Below are 18,278 nucleotides of genomic sequence, written 5' to 3'. Positions count from 1 at the left end.
CCGCCCCATAGCACTCACTTCTGTCATCATGATGTGCTTTGAGTGACGAGGATCATATCACCTCCACCTTACCGGCCATCCTAGACCCACTTCAGTTTGCATACCGCCCCAACAGGTCCACAGACGACGCAATCGCCATCACACTGCACATTGCCCTATCCCTGGACAAAAGGAATACCTATGTAAGTATGTTATTCATTGACTAGAGCTCAGCATTCAACACCATAGTACACTCCAAGCTCATCATCAAGCTGGATGCCCTGGGTCTCAACCCCGCCCTGTGCAATTGGGTCCTGGACTTTCTGACGGGCCGCCCCCAGGTGGTGAATGTAAGAAACAACATCTCCACTTCGCTGACCCTCAACATTGGGGCCCCACAAGGGTGCGTGTTCAGCCACCTCCTGTACTCCCTGTTCACCCTCGACTGCGTGGCCATGCACGCCTCCAACTTAATCATCAAGTTTGCAGACAACACAACAGAGTGGGCGTGATTAACAACAACTACAACTAGTCAGCCTACAGGGACGAGGTGAGGGCACTCGGAGTGTGGTGTCAGGAAAACAACCTCTCACTCAACTTCAACAAAACAAAGGAGATGATCGTGGACTTTAGGAAACAGCAGAGGGAGCACCCCGCTATCCACATCGAAGGGACAGCAGTGGAGAAGGTGGAAAGTTTTAAGTTCCTTGGTGTGCACATCATGGACAAACTGAAATCGTCCAGCTACACAGACAGTGTGGCGAAGAAGGCGCAACAGCTCCTCTTCAACCTCAGGAGGCTGGGGAAATTTGGCTTTTCACCCAAAACCCTGACAAACTTTTACAGATGCACAATCGAGAGCATGCTGCCTGGTACTGAAACTGCACCTCCCTCAACCGTATGGAGCTCCAAAGGGTGGTGCAGTCTGCACAACGCATCACCGGTGGCAAACTACCTGCCCTCCATGACATCTACAGCACCCAATGTCACAGGAAGGCCAAAAAGATAATCAAGGACTACAACCACCGGAGCAACTGTCTCTTCACATCACTACCATCCAGATGGCGAGGTTGTACATGTGCATCAAAGCTGGGGCCGAGAGACAGAGATACAGCTTCTATTTAAAGGCCATCAGACTGCTAAGCAGCAATCACTAACTCAGAGGGGCTGCTGCCTACATTGAGACCAAATCACTGGCCAATTTAATAAATGGATCACTGGTCACTTTAAACACTGCCACTTTAATCATGTTTACATCTCTTACATCTCTTACATTACTCATATACTGTATTTATACAATCTATTGCAACTTGCCTATGCCGCTCTGCCATCGCTCATCCATATATGTACATATTCTCATTCACCCCTTTAAATTTGTGTGTATTAGGTAGTTGTTGGGGAATTGTTAGATGACTTGCTAGATATTACTGCACTGTTGGAACTAGAAGCACAAGCATTTCGCTACACTCGCATTAACATCTGCTAACCATGTGTAGGTGATCAATGCAATTTGATTTGATTTGACAGAGCTCCAAGACAGGATTGTGTCGTGGCACAGAAATGGGGAAGGGTACCAAAAAATGTATGCAGCATTGAAGGTCCCCAAGAACAGTGTCCTCCATCATTCTTAAATGGAAGAAGTTTGGAACCACCAAGACTTTTTCTAGAGCTGGCCGTTTGGTCAAACTGAGCAATCGGGGGAGAAGGGCCTTGGTCACAAACACTGCTCCAGAGTTCCTCTGTGGAGATGGGAGAACCTTCCAGAAGGACAACTATCTCTGCAGCCCTTAACCAATTAGGTCTTTATGGTAATGGCCAGACGGAAGCCACTCCTCTGTAAAAGGCACATGACAGCCCCCTTGGAGTTTGCCAAAAGGCACCTAAAGACTCTCAAACCATGAGAAACAAGATTCTCTGGTTTGATATAACCAAGATTGAACTCTTTGGCCTGAATGCCAAGCATCACATCTGGAGGAAACATGGCACCATCCCTACGGTGAAGCATGGTCGTGGCAGCACCATGCTGTGGGGATATTTTTCAGCGGCAGGGACTGGGAGACTAGTCAGGATCGAGGGAAAGACTGGGGCAAAGGTTCCACTTCCAACAGGACAATGACCCTTAGCACACAGTCAAGACAATGCAGGAGTGGCTTCGGAAAAGTCTCTGAATGGCCTTGCCAAAGCCCGGACTTGAACCCGATCGAACATCTCTGAAGAGACCTGAAAAATGCTGTGCAGTGACGCTCCCCATCCAACCTGACAGAGCTTGAGAGGATCTGCAGAGAAGAATGGGAGAAACTTCCCAAGTACAGGTGTGCCAAGTTTGTAGCATCCTACCCAAGAATACGAGGCACCAGTCAGAATATCAGCTAAGGGGTTCACCACATTCAACACAGTATGATGCTGTGGGGATTATCAGTGTATATGTGTGTGTATATGTGTGTGTTTAAAGTGAGTGTAGTTGTTTATAATGAGCACTTCCAACTAATCCATGACTAGCATTGTAAAACTACGTACTTAACGTGATTTCAAAGAAGCTTCTCCTCAACTCACAAGAATGTAAAGGGAAATCAATTGACTGTTCGGGCTGATCCTTGACCACATTAGCTGGAAATCACAAAATAAGTCCACTTAGATGTATAAGACTTCCAAAAATATCTCTCTGCAAATCATGATTCTTGATTAGAGATAAAAAAATATTAGTTTACAGATATTATCACAAGACTGCATGCTGCTGCCCACGGCTATAGCCAATACTTTCTGGCCAGTAGGGAGGGAGAGGCTTGGCGCGCACACACACACACACACACACACACACACACACACTATACTCACTGCCAGGCTGAGCCCCTTGTTACATTAACATAAGGGCTTCTGTGACAGAGTCGGCATTAGGGATGAAATAAGAGGATTAGTTGATGGACATTTCTGTCATGCCTGGTCAATTATGAAAATGAAAATGGTCAAAAAGGTAGAGTTGCCATGCTATGTCACCGACACCCGCCCCCTCTCCTCTCTCCCTTACTCACACGGATGAAGACAGATATATATACACAGGCATGGATGTGCACACACAGTTAACAATCACTGAAGATATTGGGCACATTTGCACAGAATACTTATTTATTTATCCATACATTCAAATATTACTGCAGTAAAAAATATATATATAGAACTTCTGTGATGGCTGACTGCTATATTCCACTTGGCAACACTTAACAATGTACTTATACAACATCATCATCACCGAATAGCCTTGTGGTTAGAGCGTTGGGCCAGTAACTGAAAGGTTGCTGGATCTAATTGCCTAGCTGATCGAATCGCGCTCTGCCTCTGAGCAAAGCAGTTAACCCACTGTTCCCCGGGTGCCAAAGACAGGGATGTCGATTAAGGCAATCCACCGCACCTCTCTGGTTCAGAGGAATTGGGTTAAATGCAGAAGACACATTTCAGTTGAATGCATTCAGTGGTACAACTGAGTAGGTATTTCCCTTTCCCTAGAATGGATGTGACTGAGGTTATGAATGACTTAGTCTTACTATCAACAACATAATCAGTCACATATGTCATGTCTTAACATGTGTGTAGTAAACAGATCATGAGTCAAACTAATCCTAAAGGGATAACTGTAGACATATGTGAATGAAGTATAAAAGGTACAGGAACTGGAAAAGGGATATCAGCTTATTTTGATGTGCCATCGTGGTTCTCTAAAAGCTCTGGGTCTCCTCCCTGTGGCTTGTACTGGTCATTTGTGCATGTGCTGCACAGTACCAGATAATGTGACATAGTAATTGAACCCTGTTGTCCAGACCCTATCCACCCACATACCAACATTTACTTTTGGTCCATTACTGAGAGGATACTGTCCATTACGGCATACTGTTAAAAATGAGAGATGGAATCTCATTTATTGACTCAGTGTTATTTTTAATTGTTGCAACTGAGAAACCATTCCTATGAACATATTTATGTTAGAGGAAAGTCTACATGGAGTACCAAGGTCATTATAGCTACCTAAATCTCTATCTTGTGTGTAAAGCCCCTTAAACTGCTGTATGAAAATGTATTCACATATAAATAAAGGCTTATGGGTTGCTTTGACCAGAAAAAAAGCTAACTATTTTATCCAAAGTGACTTACAGTGTGTGCATACAGTATGTTTGCACACACAGTATGTTTGTAATCCTTGCTGGAGTTGAACCTTTTACCTTGCGCTATGCTTTTGGTAACTGAGACATACAGGGTCAGGTACTGTATCACTTAGCAGACAACTGGAAGTGGTCACACATTATTTATCTGCCTCAGCTGGCTGGGTCTGATAAAATGTTTTGGTGCCATCACTTACTGAGTGAGTCATCGCTAAACGGGTTGACCTGCTGTTATATTTTCAAAGTGCTGCAGGTGAAATTGTGTTTTTGTTCCTCTTGAACTTTTGTTGTTGTTGATTGAACCTATCCTCTATATCTCTAAACCCACAGAGATTTCTTCCTCAAGCAGAAAATAGCCAAAGAAAGTGCACCATTGATATTTCATGATTGAGGCAGAAATCCCTGAAGAGAAATCACAGAGGAGATGGACAGGTTTGTGTCAAATCCTGAGAGGTAAGAATGACAACACCAGTACTAGCAATACTAATAATGATTGCACGGAAGATCCACATAGCTGTTTTCAAATGATTTATTGTGCTGCAAAGAAACAAAAAATAATAATACAAGAACTTGCAAAAAATAATCTGCTGTGCTACGGGAAATTCAGTCAAATATGAATCTATCCTCTTACTAAATCTTGTTTTTGCAATATCATCATTATCAATATCAACACATTTTTTTATTTTTACATAAGCATGAAACACCAGTAATATTCAGACTCTCAAGGGGATTGGCAGTTGTGTAAATAAAATGGTTAACAGGAAAGAATGGGGACAGAGAGATATTTCCCTCTCATTAGGCTATCTTTATTGGAACAGAGGAAAATGCTCATCAGGGTGTCAGGCTTTTGTGCTCCTTGGACAAGGCAGATGTAGCCTGATCAGATGAATTTGTGTTGTCTAGCTATCCAACTCCTATGTTCTTTGTCACATTGTGTTACAGTAAACTGCGTGACAATGACCATAGGAGTTGGCAAAAGACAGCACAAACAGATCTGGGATTCGGCTAAATCAGGTCCATGTGATAAAAAACCCTGAAAAGATGTGAAAGCTTGTGATCCTCCAACTTCTCCACCTACCTAAAGTACAACCTTATTTACATGCTCTTCGAGAGACTGACACAACTCTAAAATAGTTTCACAATTTCAGCTGCATCATCATTTAAGGCCTATTATGTTCATGTTCAATTATCTTGCGCATTAATAAATTATTTAGGTAATTTAACACAATAAATTAAATCTAATTTGTTTCCCTCTCTCTTTCTTTTCCAACAATGTTTATTTATTTTTATTTTGGCAAGTGATACTCAAGTATTTACAACAATACTTGGAGGATGCACTGAAAGATACAACGATTTCACCCTGTAAGACCCATTGTGACAAGATGCATTCCTGTATGAAGTTACTCAACCATACTGTAGGGGATGTAGCACCACATCCTGCAACATAGAGCCAAGTTACATATGAACCCAGCCAGTCAATGTGATGCGAGTGTAATAGAACTTATGGTCCTTAATCAAATCAATTATTATGATCCATCACTTCACCGATTGGAAATGAGGTGGATTGTGTATTTAAGTGAGGTTTGCCTGTGGTTTGTGTCCAGATGATAGACAGACCTGTATGTAATGGCTGGAGAATCAAACCAATCAACTTTCATTGAAAAAGCATTTACATACAGTACATGTCGGTTATATAGTAGATTTGAGTATGTTTTTCCTATGTCTGGAGTATACATATAGGTTAGGAGAAAACAGAGCAAGCTTCAGCTGCAATTCATGTTTTGAAAGGTAAATATTTACCGCTCTTGTTCTTGCCAGAAATCCTCACCTATAAACAGAAATGCAGTGCCTGCATACAATGACCGTGAGAGTTCTAAGTTAATTTAGGTTTTGTAGATCAAATATTCAGAAACAACTGGAACCTAACTGTAACACTGGGTCTGACAGGGCTCAGAAAAAAACTAAGGGCATCTCTTTCAATGAAAGGTATGTTTAAAAAAATTAACCAAAAAAGGTTATTTTCAATATAAAAGTGCCAAGATGTATGATTCTACTTAAATTTTTGTCAGACAGACTAAGATACACCGAAGACAAACTATAAAAGTCAACTACTACCCCTACCTTCCTCCATCCCACCCTCTCTCCCAGAGCTTATGTCCACCCACTTTTCAATAGTTTGACTTCAGAAACGACAAATGAAAGAGAAGAATAACAGATTGAGAGAGCCTGGTACTGCTCAGCTCAGAACTCTCTTGTCTATATATGGTTGGCATTTTGGACATTGCTTCATTCAGGGAAACTGATTGTCTCAAATAGATAGGCAACTCATAGACCAATCAAACAAAGCCCTCATAGACAATTCTTTTTTTTTCTTAAAAAAAAATGAAAATGACATCAAATAAATGAGGGAAAAACAGATTGAATAAGATGTTTGTGTTTTTTCTGTCCTGTCCTGTCTCTATCACTCCTCTTTTCAAAAAATCTATGCAAATGTTTGTTCTCATCATGTTTTCTATTATTAGATCAAATCTATTTCTCAATCATAAATACATTCAATAGGAAATTAATTGAGAAATGTACACGTGAAGAAAAAGTCATGTGTGCATGCATGTGTGGGTTGACACATGTACATATATGAATAAACAACATACACATAGACACATACATACTGTATATAGTCACACAATATTTCATGTATTTTTCATCTTCAGCAGTAATATGTACATATGTGTTCCAACTGTATAATGTCTTGCAATGAATAAATGAAGACAAAGGTGCTTGGGTAATATCGAGAAGAGGAGACTGTTAGTCTTACAGCCAGTAAGACAAAAGGAGAAAAACATCAGAGCTACTTTAATATAGCTCGTCCTCAGAGAACCCCGAGAGAAAACACATTTGTACATATTCTTTGATTCTATGTTTTCTTGTATCCTCAGTGTTTCCTAAAGGAGCTAAATAGTCTCCCTATGCGTGTGCAACTCCATGTAAAACAGGACGTACAGAAACAAAGCAGAAAAGCTTGTAAAGCATATGCTCAAATCCTTAATCCTCAAGAACTACACGACCCACTGGGCACACACTGGTTGAATCAACGTTGCTGCCACGTCATTTCAATGACATTACATTGAACCAACGTGGAATAGACATATGTGCCCAGTGGGTAGCTTCATCCTGCCTTTATCAACCCGAACACATTTATTCTTTATCCAAATAAAAGACACCATTGTTTGGAGTGTGTGAAAGTCAGCGTCAGCCTGCCCTTTGTTGTTAAATACGTTTAGCCAAAAGATTATGGAGAATTGAAAGTGACCAGGAAAATAACACTTATACATGTTGAGCAGAATATCAAAGGAAAAGAAAAATTGAGTGAATGAAGCTTCTTCTTCCTTTCCACCTTCTATGCAACAGGTGACGTTCCACAGGGGGAAAACAAGACAGCAAACCAATGTCAACGTTTTCAAAGAAGGGGAGGAAAGAGGAAGGCAAGAAGAGAGCAATAGTCCAGCTTGAACAGACCTGAGAGAGGTGCTCAGCTGAGGTCTGTCTGTGACGGGGTCTACGGTATCTGAACTCTTTCTTTCTCTCATTCTCTCTCTTTCGGCTCAGTGCCACAAATAGTCTGGCAGTCGTCAGTCCGTCCTGCCACGGCTCAGATCAGACTGGCCACAGTGTTCCTCTAGCATCTCTCTTACAGGGTGTGTTTTGATTCGACATACAGTCAGCAGAGCTTTGGTTCTAAAAGTTCAGTGTTCAACAGAAAACACTAGCTTGAATTATTCTGTTTATCTCTTCAAAGGCCTTTTTCAAGGAAGCAGGAATGCAGGAAAATACCATACTTTGAAAAATACCCACTTTTTCCTAATCGCAAAGATGTATATCTAACTTTAAACACACACACACACACACATTCACAAAGACCCACATACAGAAGCACGCCTCCATCACACACACCAAACACACGTGTAACACTCACTGGCAAACAGAAGTTGAATAATAATCTAGGAAAAGTCTAGATTCTGGTTCTTCCATTGTGTTAGCTGTAGTTTAAAATCATCATCATTATATTTTGTTTGATTCGTTATTCATCTTGAGCAGATTATTATTGTCATTTATCTGTCTTTGCTAGTGAACTTTGCTAGTTTGCTAGTTATTTTGTCATTGATAGGTTTGGTATCATTTTTCCATCCGTCTGTGTTAAGTAATAGTTGTTGTGACGGTACTGTAGGTAATGCGCTCTCTCTCTCTCTCGTTTTGGCTGCTTGCTGAGTACTGGACACGAGGCGAGGCCAGGCCAGTCTCTCTGTCTCACTGAGTCTGGTAGAAATTGTCAGCCTGCAGGTTGTTGAGGTTGTTTTGTTTCTGCATGCTGTAGTAACCGCTGTACCTGGAGTCAGGGTCAGCGATCCGGAGCATGCGCTGCGAACTGTCCACCTGCACCTTGGTGCCTTTCTGGCAGTCCACATATACCAGCTGGTTGTTGAGGCAGGTGGGCTGCAGAGGACACACACACACATACAGTTAGTTACTTCCACAGATCACACTCTAGTTAGGCTCAGAGCTTTAGATTTTATTGATATATTCATACTATATTATATTTCTCAATAAGGCTTGTTTCAGGCTGTATACATACAGTAAAGGCAGAATTTGCTGCTCATCATTACTACAAAGCTAGGCAATGTAATCTTTCTATGTAATAGCACAACTTTTTTTTTCATTAAATTATTTCAAGATTCAAATGTATAGACATTGATCAAGTATGCATCTCCATAAGCTGCTGATGTGATATTCTCTGGCATTTTAGACCATCAACTATATTACAACAACAACAAAGCAGTACAGAAACCAACAAGGCATACTGTAAATGTGGTTAATGGCACCCCCTACCTTAGTCGGGGTGCGATAGCAGAGCACAGGGATCCACTGCTTCTTCTGGTTAATGAAGAGAAGAGCTGTGATGGTGAACAGCATCATAATGATGGGCAGTGCCACCCATGCCACAGAGTGCAGTGCGGTGTCTTCTCTGGGAACTGGGGTCTTCCCATCCAGATAGGGCATTTGGAGACTACCAAAGTTCCCTGTGACAGAGGCAGCACACAAACATCATGACACACCTAAAAGTCTGTATCACGAGATGTTTATATATTATTCATTAACTGGCGAATGGTTTCATGTAAGATTTGCCTTCATATGTAGCAGTTAAAAGGAAACAGCAGACTCAGCTCCAAGTGGGGAGATGAAGAGTTACATATGTGCCTTCGGAAAGTATTCAGACTTTTTCCACATTGTGCTACGCTGTAAGTTACAGCCTTATTATAAAAAGTCCTCTGCAATCTACACACAATACCCCATAATGATAAAGCTAAAACGTTTGTCGAATTGTTTGCAAATGTATTAAAAGTAAAAAACAGAAATACCTTATTTACAAAAGTATTCATGTACTTTGCTATGAGACTCGAAATTGAGCTCAGCTGCATCCTGTTTCCAAATCAAAGCAAACTTTATTTGTCACATTCTCCGAATACAACAAGTGCAGACTTTACTCTGAAATGCTTACTTACAAGCCCTTAACCAACAGTGCAGTTCAAGAAGAGTTAAGAAAATATTTACCAAGTAGACTAAAATAAAAAGTAACAATAAAAAAGTAACACAATAAGAAAGACAATACTGAGGTTATATACAGGGGGCACCGGTACCGAGTCAGTGTGCGGGAGTACAGGTTAGTTGAGGTAATTTGTACATGTAGGTGGGGGGTGAAGTGACTATGCATTGATAATAAACAGCGAGTAGCAGTAGTGTACAAAAGGGAGGGGGGGGTCAATGTAAATTGTCCGGTGGCGATTTAATTAATTATTCAGCAGTCTTATGGCTTGGGGGTAGAAGCTATTGAGGAGCCTCTTGGTCCTAACGGCAAGCGCTCCGGTACCGCTTGCCGTGAGGTAGCAGAGAAAACAGTCTATAACTTGGGTGACTGGAGTCTCTGACAATTGGATGGGCTTTCCTCTGACACTGCCTATTATAAAGGTCAAGGATGGCAGGAAGCTTGGCCCGAGTGATGTACTGGGCCGTTCGCACTACCCTCTGTAGCGCCTTATGGTCAGATGCTGAGCAGTTGCCATACCAGGAGGTGATGCAACCAGTCAAGATGCTCTCGATGGTGCAGGTGTAGAACTTTTTGAGGATCTGGGGACCCATGCCAAATCTTTTCAGTCTCCTGAGGGGGAAAAGGTTTTGTCATGCACTGTTCACGACTGTCTTGGTATGTTTGGACCATGCTGGTTCGTTGGTGATGTGGACACCAAGGAACTTGAAACTCTCGACCCGCTCTACTACAGCCCCGTTGATGTTAATGGGGGCCTGTTCAGCCGCCTTTTCCTGTAGTCCACGATCAGCTCCTTAGTCTTTCTCACATTGAGTGAGAGGTTATTGTCCTGGCACCACGGTGCCAGTTCTCTGGCCTCCTCCCTATAGGCCTCCTTTCATCATTGTTGGTGATCAGGACTAACACTGTTGTGTTGTCAGCAAAATTAATGATGGTGTTGGAGTCGTGTTTGGCCACGCAGTCGTGGGTGAACAGGGAGTACAGGAGGGGACTAACCACACACCCCTGAGGGGCTCCATTGTTAAGGATCAGTGTGGCAGACGTGGTGTTGCCTACTCCTACCACCTTGGGTGGCCTGTCAGGAAGTCCAGAATCCAGTTGCAGAGGGAGGTGTTAAGTCCCAGAGTCCTTAGCTTAGTGATGAGCTTTGTGGGCACTATGGTGTTGAATGCTGAGCTGTAGTCAATGAACAGCATTCTCACATAGGTGTTCCTTTTGTCTATGTGAGAAAGGGCAGTGTGGAGTGCGAATGAGATTGCATCATCTTTGGATCTGTTAGAGCGGTATGCGGATTGGAGGGGGTCTAGGGTGTCCGGGAGGATGTTGAAAAAGTTACACAAAATGCAAAAAAACGAATAAAACAGTACAATTGGTTGGGAGAATGTAGAACATCATCCATGTTCTCCGGCGCCATCTTTAATACATTGATCATCCTTGAGATGTTTCTACAACTTGGTTTGAGTCCACCTGTGGTAAATTAAATTGATTGGACATGATTTGGAAAGGCACCTGTCTATATAAGTTCCCATAGTTGACAGTGCATGTCAGAGCAAAAACCAAGCCATGAGGTCGAAGGAATTGTCTGTAGCGCTCCGAGACAGGGTTGTGTTGAGGCACAGATCTGGGGAAGGGTACATTTCTGCATTTGTGCCTGTTTGTTTCCCTGAGTTTTCCCCACATTCCCAGCATAAGGCGCTCGTTGATTCAGGCACAGCTGGGAATTCTATCGACGGAGCATTAGCCATTAGGTTAGGGATCCCCATTTTTCCTATAGTTAGACCCATCCCGGTACACGCTCTAGATAGTCGACCTTTAGGGTCCGGGCTAATCAAGGAGGCCACCATCTCCTTGGCCATGGTTATGCAGGGGAATCATAAGGAGAAAATCAGTCTCTTTCGCATTGACTCTCCTGCGTTTATTGTGGTACTAGGCCTTCCTTGGCTCTGCATAACCCCACTATTTCCTGGCAACAGATGGCTCTCACGGGGTGGTTGCGAGAGTGCTCAGGGAGGTGTGTAGGGGTTTCCGTTGGTGTTACCACGGTGGAAAGTCCAGACCAGGTCTCCACCGTGCACATCACCCCAGAATATGCCGTTTTAGCTCTCGCCTTCTGTAAAAAGAATTACCACCTCATCGAAGGGGGGATTGTACGTTAAATCTCCTGGCAGAGGCTGCGCTTCCCAGGAGTCACGTGTATCCCCTGTCGCAAGCAGAGACGGTGGCAATGGATACATATGTCTCTGAATCCCTATGTCAGGGGTACATTCAGCCCTCTACTTCACCCGCCTCCTCGAGTTTCTTTTTTGTGAAGAAGAAAGATGGATGTTTACGCCTGTGCATTGACTATAGAGGTCTTAATCAAATCACGGTGAGGTACAGTTACCCACTACCTCTTATCGCGATTGAATCAATGCATGGGGCTCGCTTCTTCACGAAACTGGATCTCAGGAGTGAGTATAACCTGGTGCGTATCCGGGAGGGAGACGAGTGGAAGACAGCATTCAGTACCACCACAGGGCATTATGCCTTATGATTAATGAGACGTGGTGTTGATCATAACAACATACCGAAACTCAAGTCCTTTTATTCACCTGACCTAGAATTCCTTACAATCAAATGCCGACCGTATTATCTACCAAGAGAATTCTCTTCGATTATAATCACATTCGTGTGTATCCCCCCCAAGCAGACACATGGACAGCCCTTAAAAGACTTCATTGGACTCTATGTAAACTGGAAAACACACATCCTGAGACTGCATTTATTGTAGCTGGGAATTTTAACAAGGCTAATCTGAAAACAAGGCTCCCTAAATTCTACCAGCAATTATCAGAATTCACGACCCAGGCTGTCAAAACCCTGGATCATTGTTACTCTAACTTCCACGATTCCATTTTGTTGCTCCCAGCCAGAAACTAGCCAGAAACTAAAACAGGAAACGCCCGTGCTCAGGTCTGTTCAACTCTGGTCTGGCCAATCGGATTCCATGCTTCAAGATTGCTTCGATCACGTGGATCGGAATATGTTCCGCATAGCGTCGGACAATAACATTGATGAATACGCTGATTCGGTGAGTGAGTTTATTAGCAAGTGCATAGTGATGTTGTACCCACAACAACTATAATAACCTTCCCCAACCAGAAACCGTGGATTGATGGCAGCATTCGCACAAAACTGAAAGTCCGTACCACTGCTTTTAATCAGGGCAAGGTGACCGGAAACATAACCGAATACAAACAGTGTAGCTATACCGCAAGGCAATCAAACAAGCTAAGCATCAGTATAGAGACAAAGTAGATTTGCAATTCAATGGCTCAGACACGAGAGGTATGTGGCAGGGTCTACAGTCATTCACGGACTACAAAAAGAAAACCAGTCCTGTTGCGTACCACGATGTCTTGCTCCCAGACAAACTAAACAACTTCTTTGCTCGCTTTGAGGACAATACAGTGCCACCGACACGGTAACTCAGCGAAATGACTATCGCCCCGTAGCATTCACTTCCGTCATCATGAAGTGATTTGAGAGACTAGTCAAGGACCAAATCACCTCCACGCTACCTGACACCCTAGACCCACTCCAATTTGCTTACCGCCCCAATAGGTCCACAGACAACATAATCGCAATCCCACTGCACACTGCCCTAACCCATCTGGACAAGAGGAATACCTATGTAAGATTGCTGTTCATCGACTACAGCTCAGCATTTAACACCATAGTACCCTCCAAACTCAGGACCCCGGGTCTCGACCCTGCCCTGTGCAACTGGGTCCTGGACTTCATGACCCCCCCCCGCCCCCACGCATTAAGACTGAAAGAAATTACACAAATTAACTTAACAAGGCACACCTGCTAATTGAAATGCATTCCAGGTGACTACCTCATGAAGCTGGTTGAGAGAATGCCAAGAGTGTGCAAAGCTGTTATCAAGGCAAAGGGTGGCTACTTTGAAGAATCTCAAATATATTGTGATTTGTTTAACAATTGTTTTGGTTCCTACGTTATTTCATAGTTTTGATGTCTTCATGATTTTCAAATGTAGGAAATTGAAAAATAAAGTAAAACCTTGAAATGAAACCAATTTTTGCTTTGTCATTATGGGTTATTGTGTGTAGATTGATGAGAAAAAAATACAATTTAATCAATTTTAGACTAAAGTTTTCAGACAAGGAAGTGTTTGATTTGAACTCTGACCTTTGAATTGGGGCATGATGTCGTTCTCACTGCGGGTGGGCCAGGCAGGCTGGTGCTTCTTCCTACCTCTGTGCTGGTCTGTCTTCTCAATGGGCATGTTGGTGGGGGCTGGTGCGTACATCTCTGTAACATAACATGGAAACACATGGATAGAGAGAGAGAGAGGAATTAGGAGTTATATTGAAATATGTGGTGAGTAGGGATTAACATGGGTAACCGGGAACACTCTTTACATTTACCCCAAAATATTTATGACAATTACAATGTCGCCACTAATGCAATTCAACAAAGTACAAAACAGATTAGCAAAAACTTTAATTGCAAAGCCTTTAGCCTAGTGTATTTACTTCACACACGCATAATTGACATTGCCGGACTGCACACACGACCTGAATGCAGTTAATAAACCCCATAGGAAACCCCTACAGCCTATAAAAGAACCTGTGCCTCTTTGAGCTGTCATTGTGACTCTTCAGACAGTCACACATTTGATAGGCCTACGCACAATTCACTACAAAGGCATTTCTCTCACAGACATAAAGTTTGTTAACAATTCAGAGAGCAATGAGAGAAAATTCTATCCTGTTTTAGAGTTTAGGCTATTTTCCTATCCAGTCCCAATCCCACCGAAACCCCAAATCCTAAATCCTGTCTCGCATGAAAATTCCTTTCCTTCTGTAATCAATAGATTGCATTATCAAAGCACGTCTCTCACCTATGCATGTCAAAATACTGCTATATAATTTCCCCCATTGGGCAGACTGGGGATGGTTGTAACACGGGATAGTTATAACACTCAATATCTCCGATCAGGAACAGGCTAGTCCTCAACTGTCACGTGTACTCCCGCTCTCTCTCTCTGGCAATCGTTGTCGCCAGTTCTCATTATTACGCACACCTGTCACCAGCGTTACGCGCACCTGCGCCTCATGAGACATCACCTTCCTGAATACCTCCCCTACATCTGTCACTCCCTTTGGTTTCTTTCTCAGGCGTTATTGTTTCTGTTCCAGTGCTTCATGTCTGTACACTACTCATGTTTTTTGTTTTCTTCCATTTACATGTATTTATTAAATTCACTCCCTGTACTTGCTTCTGTTTATTAGCATACACATTACAGAATAACACCTCAGGTGATGCCGGGTCCATGGGCCGCTGCCGACGCAACCGGGGATGCCTCAGCTGGCTCGACCAGCTTCCATACCTCAGCTAATAGGATAGGTTCACAAGCCGTGGTTGGCTCATCAAGCTTCCATTGCAAAAGCTGGCTCATCAGGATCTCAAGTCTCGGTTGGCTCGTCAGGTTCTCAAGCCTCGGTTGGCTCGTCAGGTTCTCAAGGCTCGGTTGGCTTGTCAGGCTCCCGCACCTCAGCCGGCTCTACGGGCTCCTGAGCCTCAGCCGGATCTATGGGTTCCCGCGCCTCAGCCGGACCTACGGGTTCCTGCTTCTCAGCCGTTTCTACGGGTTCCCGTACCTCAGTAGAGTTTGGCGTCCTGTGGCTGGAGCTGTCACATCTACTCCCGCTCCCCCTCTCTGGCGCCTGTTGTCGCCAGTTCTCATTATGCACACCTGTCACCATCGTTATGTGCACCTGTGCCTCATGAGACTCACCTGGACTCCATCACCCTCCTGATTACCTCCCCTATATCTGTCACTCCCTTTGGTTCTGTCACGCCCTGACCATAGAGAGCCCTTGGTTCTCTATGGTGTAGTAGGTCAGGGCGTGACTAGGGGGTGTTCTAGCTCAATATTTCTATGTTGGTGTTTTGTATGGTTCCCAATTAGAGGCAGCTGGTAATCGTTGCCTCTAATTGGGGATCATATTTAGGTAGCCATTTTTCCAAGTCCTGGCACGGTGTCCAGATCCGCTCCAGGTCAGGAGCCATCCTCTACGCCGATGCCCAGTCCAGGCACGGTGTCCAGTCCCGCTCCAGGGCAGGAGCCTTCCTCTGTGCCGGTGCCCAGTCTAGGTGTCCAGGCCAGGTGTCCAGTCCAGCTCCAAGGCTGGAGTCTTCCTCTGCTCCGTTGCCCAGTCCAGGCACGGTGTCCAGTCCCGCTCCAAGGCTGGAGCCTTCCTCTGCGCCGATGCCCAGTCCAGGCACGGTGTCCAGTTGCGCTCCAGGGCAGGAGCCTTCCTCTGGGTCGGTGCCCAGTTCAGGCATGGTGTCCAGTCCAGTTCCAAGGCTGGGGCCTTCCTCTGCGCCGGTGCCCAGTCCGGGCGCGGAGTCCAACCCAGCTCCTAGGCTGGAGCCTTCCTCTGCTCTGATGCCCAGTCCAAGCACGGCATCCAGTCCCGCTCCAAGGCTGGAGCCTTCCTCTGCGCCGGGGCCCATTCCAGGCACGGCGGCCAGCCCAGCTCCATGGCTGGAGTCTTCTTCTGTGCCGATGCCCAGTCCAGGCACGGCGTCCAACCCAGCTCCAGGGCGGAGCCCTCCTCTGCGCCGATGCCCAGTCCAAACATGGTGTCCAGTTCCGCTCCAGGGCAGGAGCCTTCCTCTGGGCCGGTGCCCAGTCCAGGCACGGTGTCCAGTCCATCTCCAAGGCCGGAGCCCTCCTCTGCGCCGGTTTCCAGTCCAAGCACGGCGTCCAGTCCCGCTCCAAGGCCGGAGCATTCCTCTGCGCCGGTGCCCAGTCCAGGCACGGCGGCCAGCCCAGCTCCATGGCCGGAGTCTTCTTCTGTGACGATGCCCAGTCCAGGCACGGCGTCCAACCCAGCTCCAGGGCCGGACCCCTCCTCTGCGCCGATGCCCAGTCCAGGCATGGCGTTCAGCCCGGCTCCATGGACGGAGCCCTCCTCTGCACCGGTGCCCAGTCCAGGCATGGTGTCCAGTTCCACTCCAGGGCAGGAGCCTTCCTCTGGGCCATTGCCCAGTCCAGGTACGGTGTCCAGTCCATCTCCAAGGCCGGAGCCTTCCTCTGCGCCGGTGGCCAGTCCAAGCATGGCGTCCAGTCCCGCTCCAAGCCCGGAGCATTCCTCTGCGCCGGTGCCCAGTCCAGGCTCGGCGGCCAGCCCAGCTCCATGGCCGGAGTCTTCTTCTGTGCCGATGCCCAGTCCAGTCCAGGCATGGCGTCCAACCCAGCACCAGGGCCGGAGCTCTCTGCGCCAGTGCCCAGTCCAGGCATGGCGTTCAGCCCGGCTCCATGGCCGGAGCCCTCCTCTGCGCCGGTGCCCAGTCCAGGCACAGCGTTCAGCGCCATGGTCGGATAAAGGGGGCTAGGGGGGGTACGACCCGCACCGGAGCCGCCACCGACACTAGTCACCTCCCCTAACCCCCCCATTTGGTTTCAGCTTTTGCGGCCGGAATCCACACCTTTGGGGTGGGGGGGTGGGGGGGGGGGTACTGAACACAAATAAACCAGTCTTCAATTTGATCGATTCTTAACGTTTAAAAATAAACCTAAAGTTGTATTACAAAAGTAGTTTGAAATGTTTTGGAAAAGCTTACAGGCAACTTTTGAAATATTTTGTAGTGACGGTGCGCAATTTGGAAGCTGTTTTTTTCTGGATCAAATGCGCCAAATAAATGGACATTTTGGATATATATGGACGGAATTAATCGAACAAAAGGACCAATTGTGATGTTTATGGGACATATTGGAGTGCCAACAAAATAAGCTCGTCAAAGGTAAGGCATGTTTTATATTTTATTTCTGCGTTTTGTGTAGCGCCTGCAGGGTTGAAATATGCTACCCTCATTGTTTACTTTTGTGCTATCATCAGATAATAGCTTCTTATGCTATAATAGCTTCTTTTGAATGACTTAAAAATCATACAATGTGATTTTCTGGATTTTTGTTTTAGATTCCATCTCTCACAGTTGAAGTGTACCTATGATAAAAAATTACAGACCTCTACATGCTTTGTAAGTCGGAAAACCTTGCAAAATCGGCAGTGTATCAAATACTTGTTCTCCTCACTGTATATCTCCCTCACTAACTTTAAGCATCAGCTTGTAAATGAGAACTTGTTCTCAACTGGCCTACCTGGTTAAATAAAGGTGAAATAAAACAAATTAAAGTGACCTACTCTTCATTAGTTGTGCCTGAATCTGAGAAGAGGTCAAATGTTTCTTTTAATCTCCAGCCAATCACAATAAGGGATTACATTACTCTGTCTGATCTTTATCAGCCCTCTTCTCTAACTGTTCAACCAGTTATTGTTGGGCACCACAACAATAATTTGAACATTTGCTCTAGTCTGCTTGGAGTGACAGGTGGGTGCAATCTAGCAAAGATAAAGTATATTCAATTCTTTCAAATAGTATTTGAACCCAGGTATGAATTAAGGGCAGTGGAGTTCTCGTCAGCTAATTCCACTGCTACTGCATCTCATCGATCCAGGGCAGGACGGTGA

General features: G+C 44.9%; 1 protein-coding gene across 1 annotated transcript in view; it reads right to left on the bottom strand.

Moving 5' to 3' along the window:
* Positions 1-4,645: 4,645 nt before the first annotated feature.
* LOC112256793 (cysteine-rich motor neuron 1 protein) overlaps positions 4,646-18,278 on the bottom strand; it is a 180,835-nt gene continuing 167,202 nt past the window's right edge. Inside the window, exons 15-17 of the mRNA XM_024430301.2 lie at positions 13,924-14,046; positions 9,015-9,205; positions 4,646-8,621 (exon numbers count right to left, since the gene is read on the bottom strand). Of these exons, the coding sequence (XP_024286069.1) occupies positions 8,436-8,621; positions 9,015-9,205; positions 13,924-14,046 (500 nt within the window). The 3' untranslated portion in view covers positions 4,646-8,435. The remainder of the gene's footprint in view (positions 8,622-9,014; positions 9,206-13,923; positions 14,047-18,278) is intronic.

The sequence above is a fragment of the Oncorhynchus tshawytscha genome, linkage group LG08, assembly GCF_018296145.1.
Source record: "Oncorhynchus tshawytscha isolate Ot180627B linkage group LG08, Otsh_v2.0, whole genome shotgun sequence".
NCBI lineage: Eukaryota > Metazoa > Chordata > Actinopteri > Salmoniformes > Salmonidae > Oncorhynchus > Oncorhynchus tshawytscha.
This window is presented reverse-complemented; position numbering and strand designations above follow the sequence as displayed.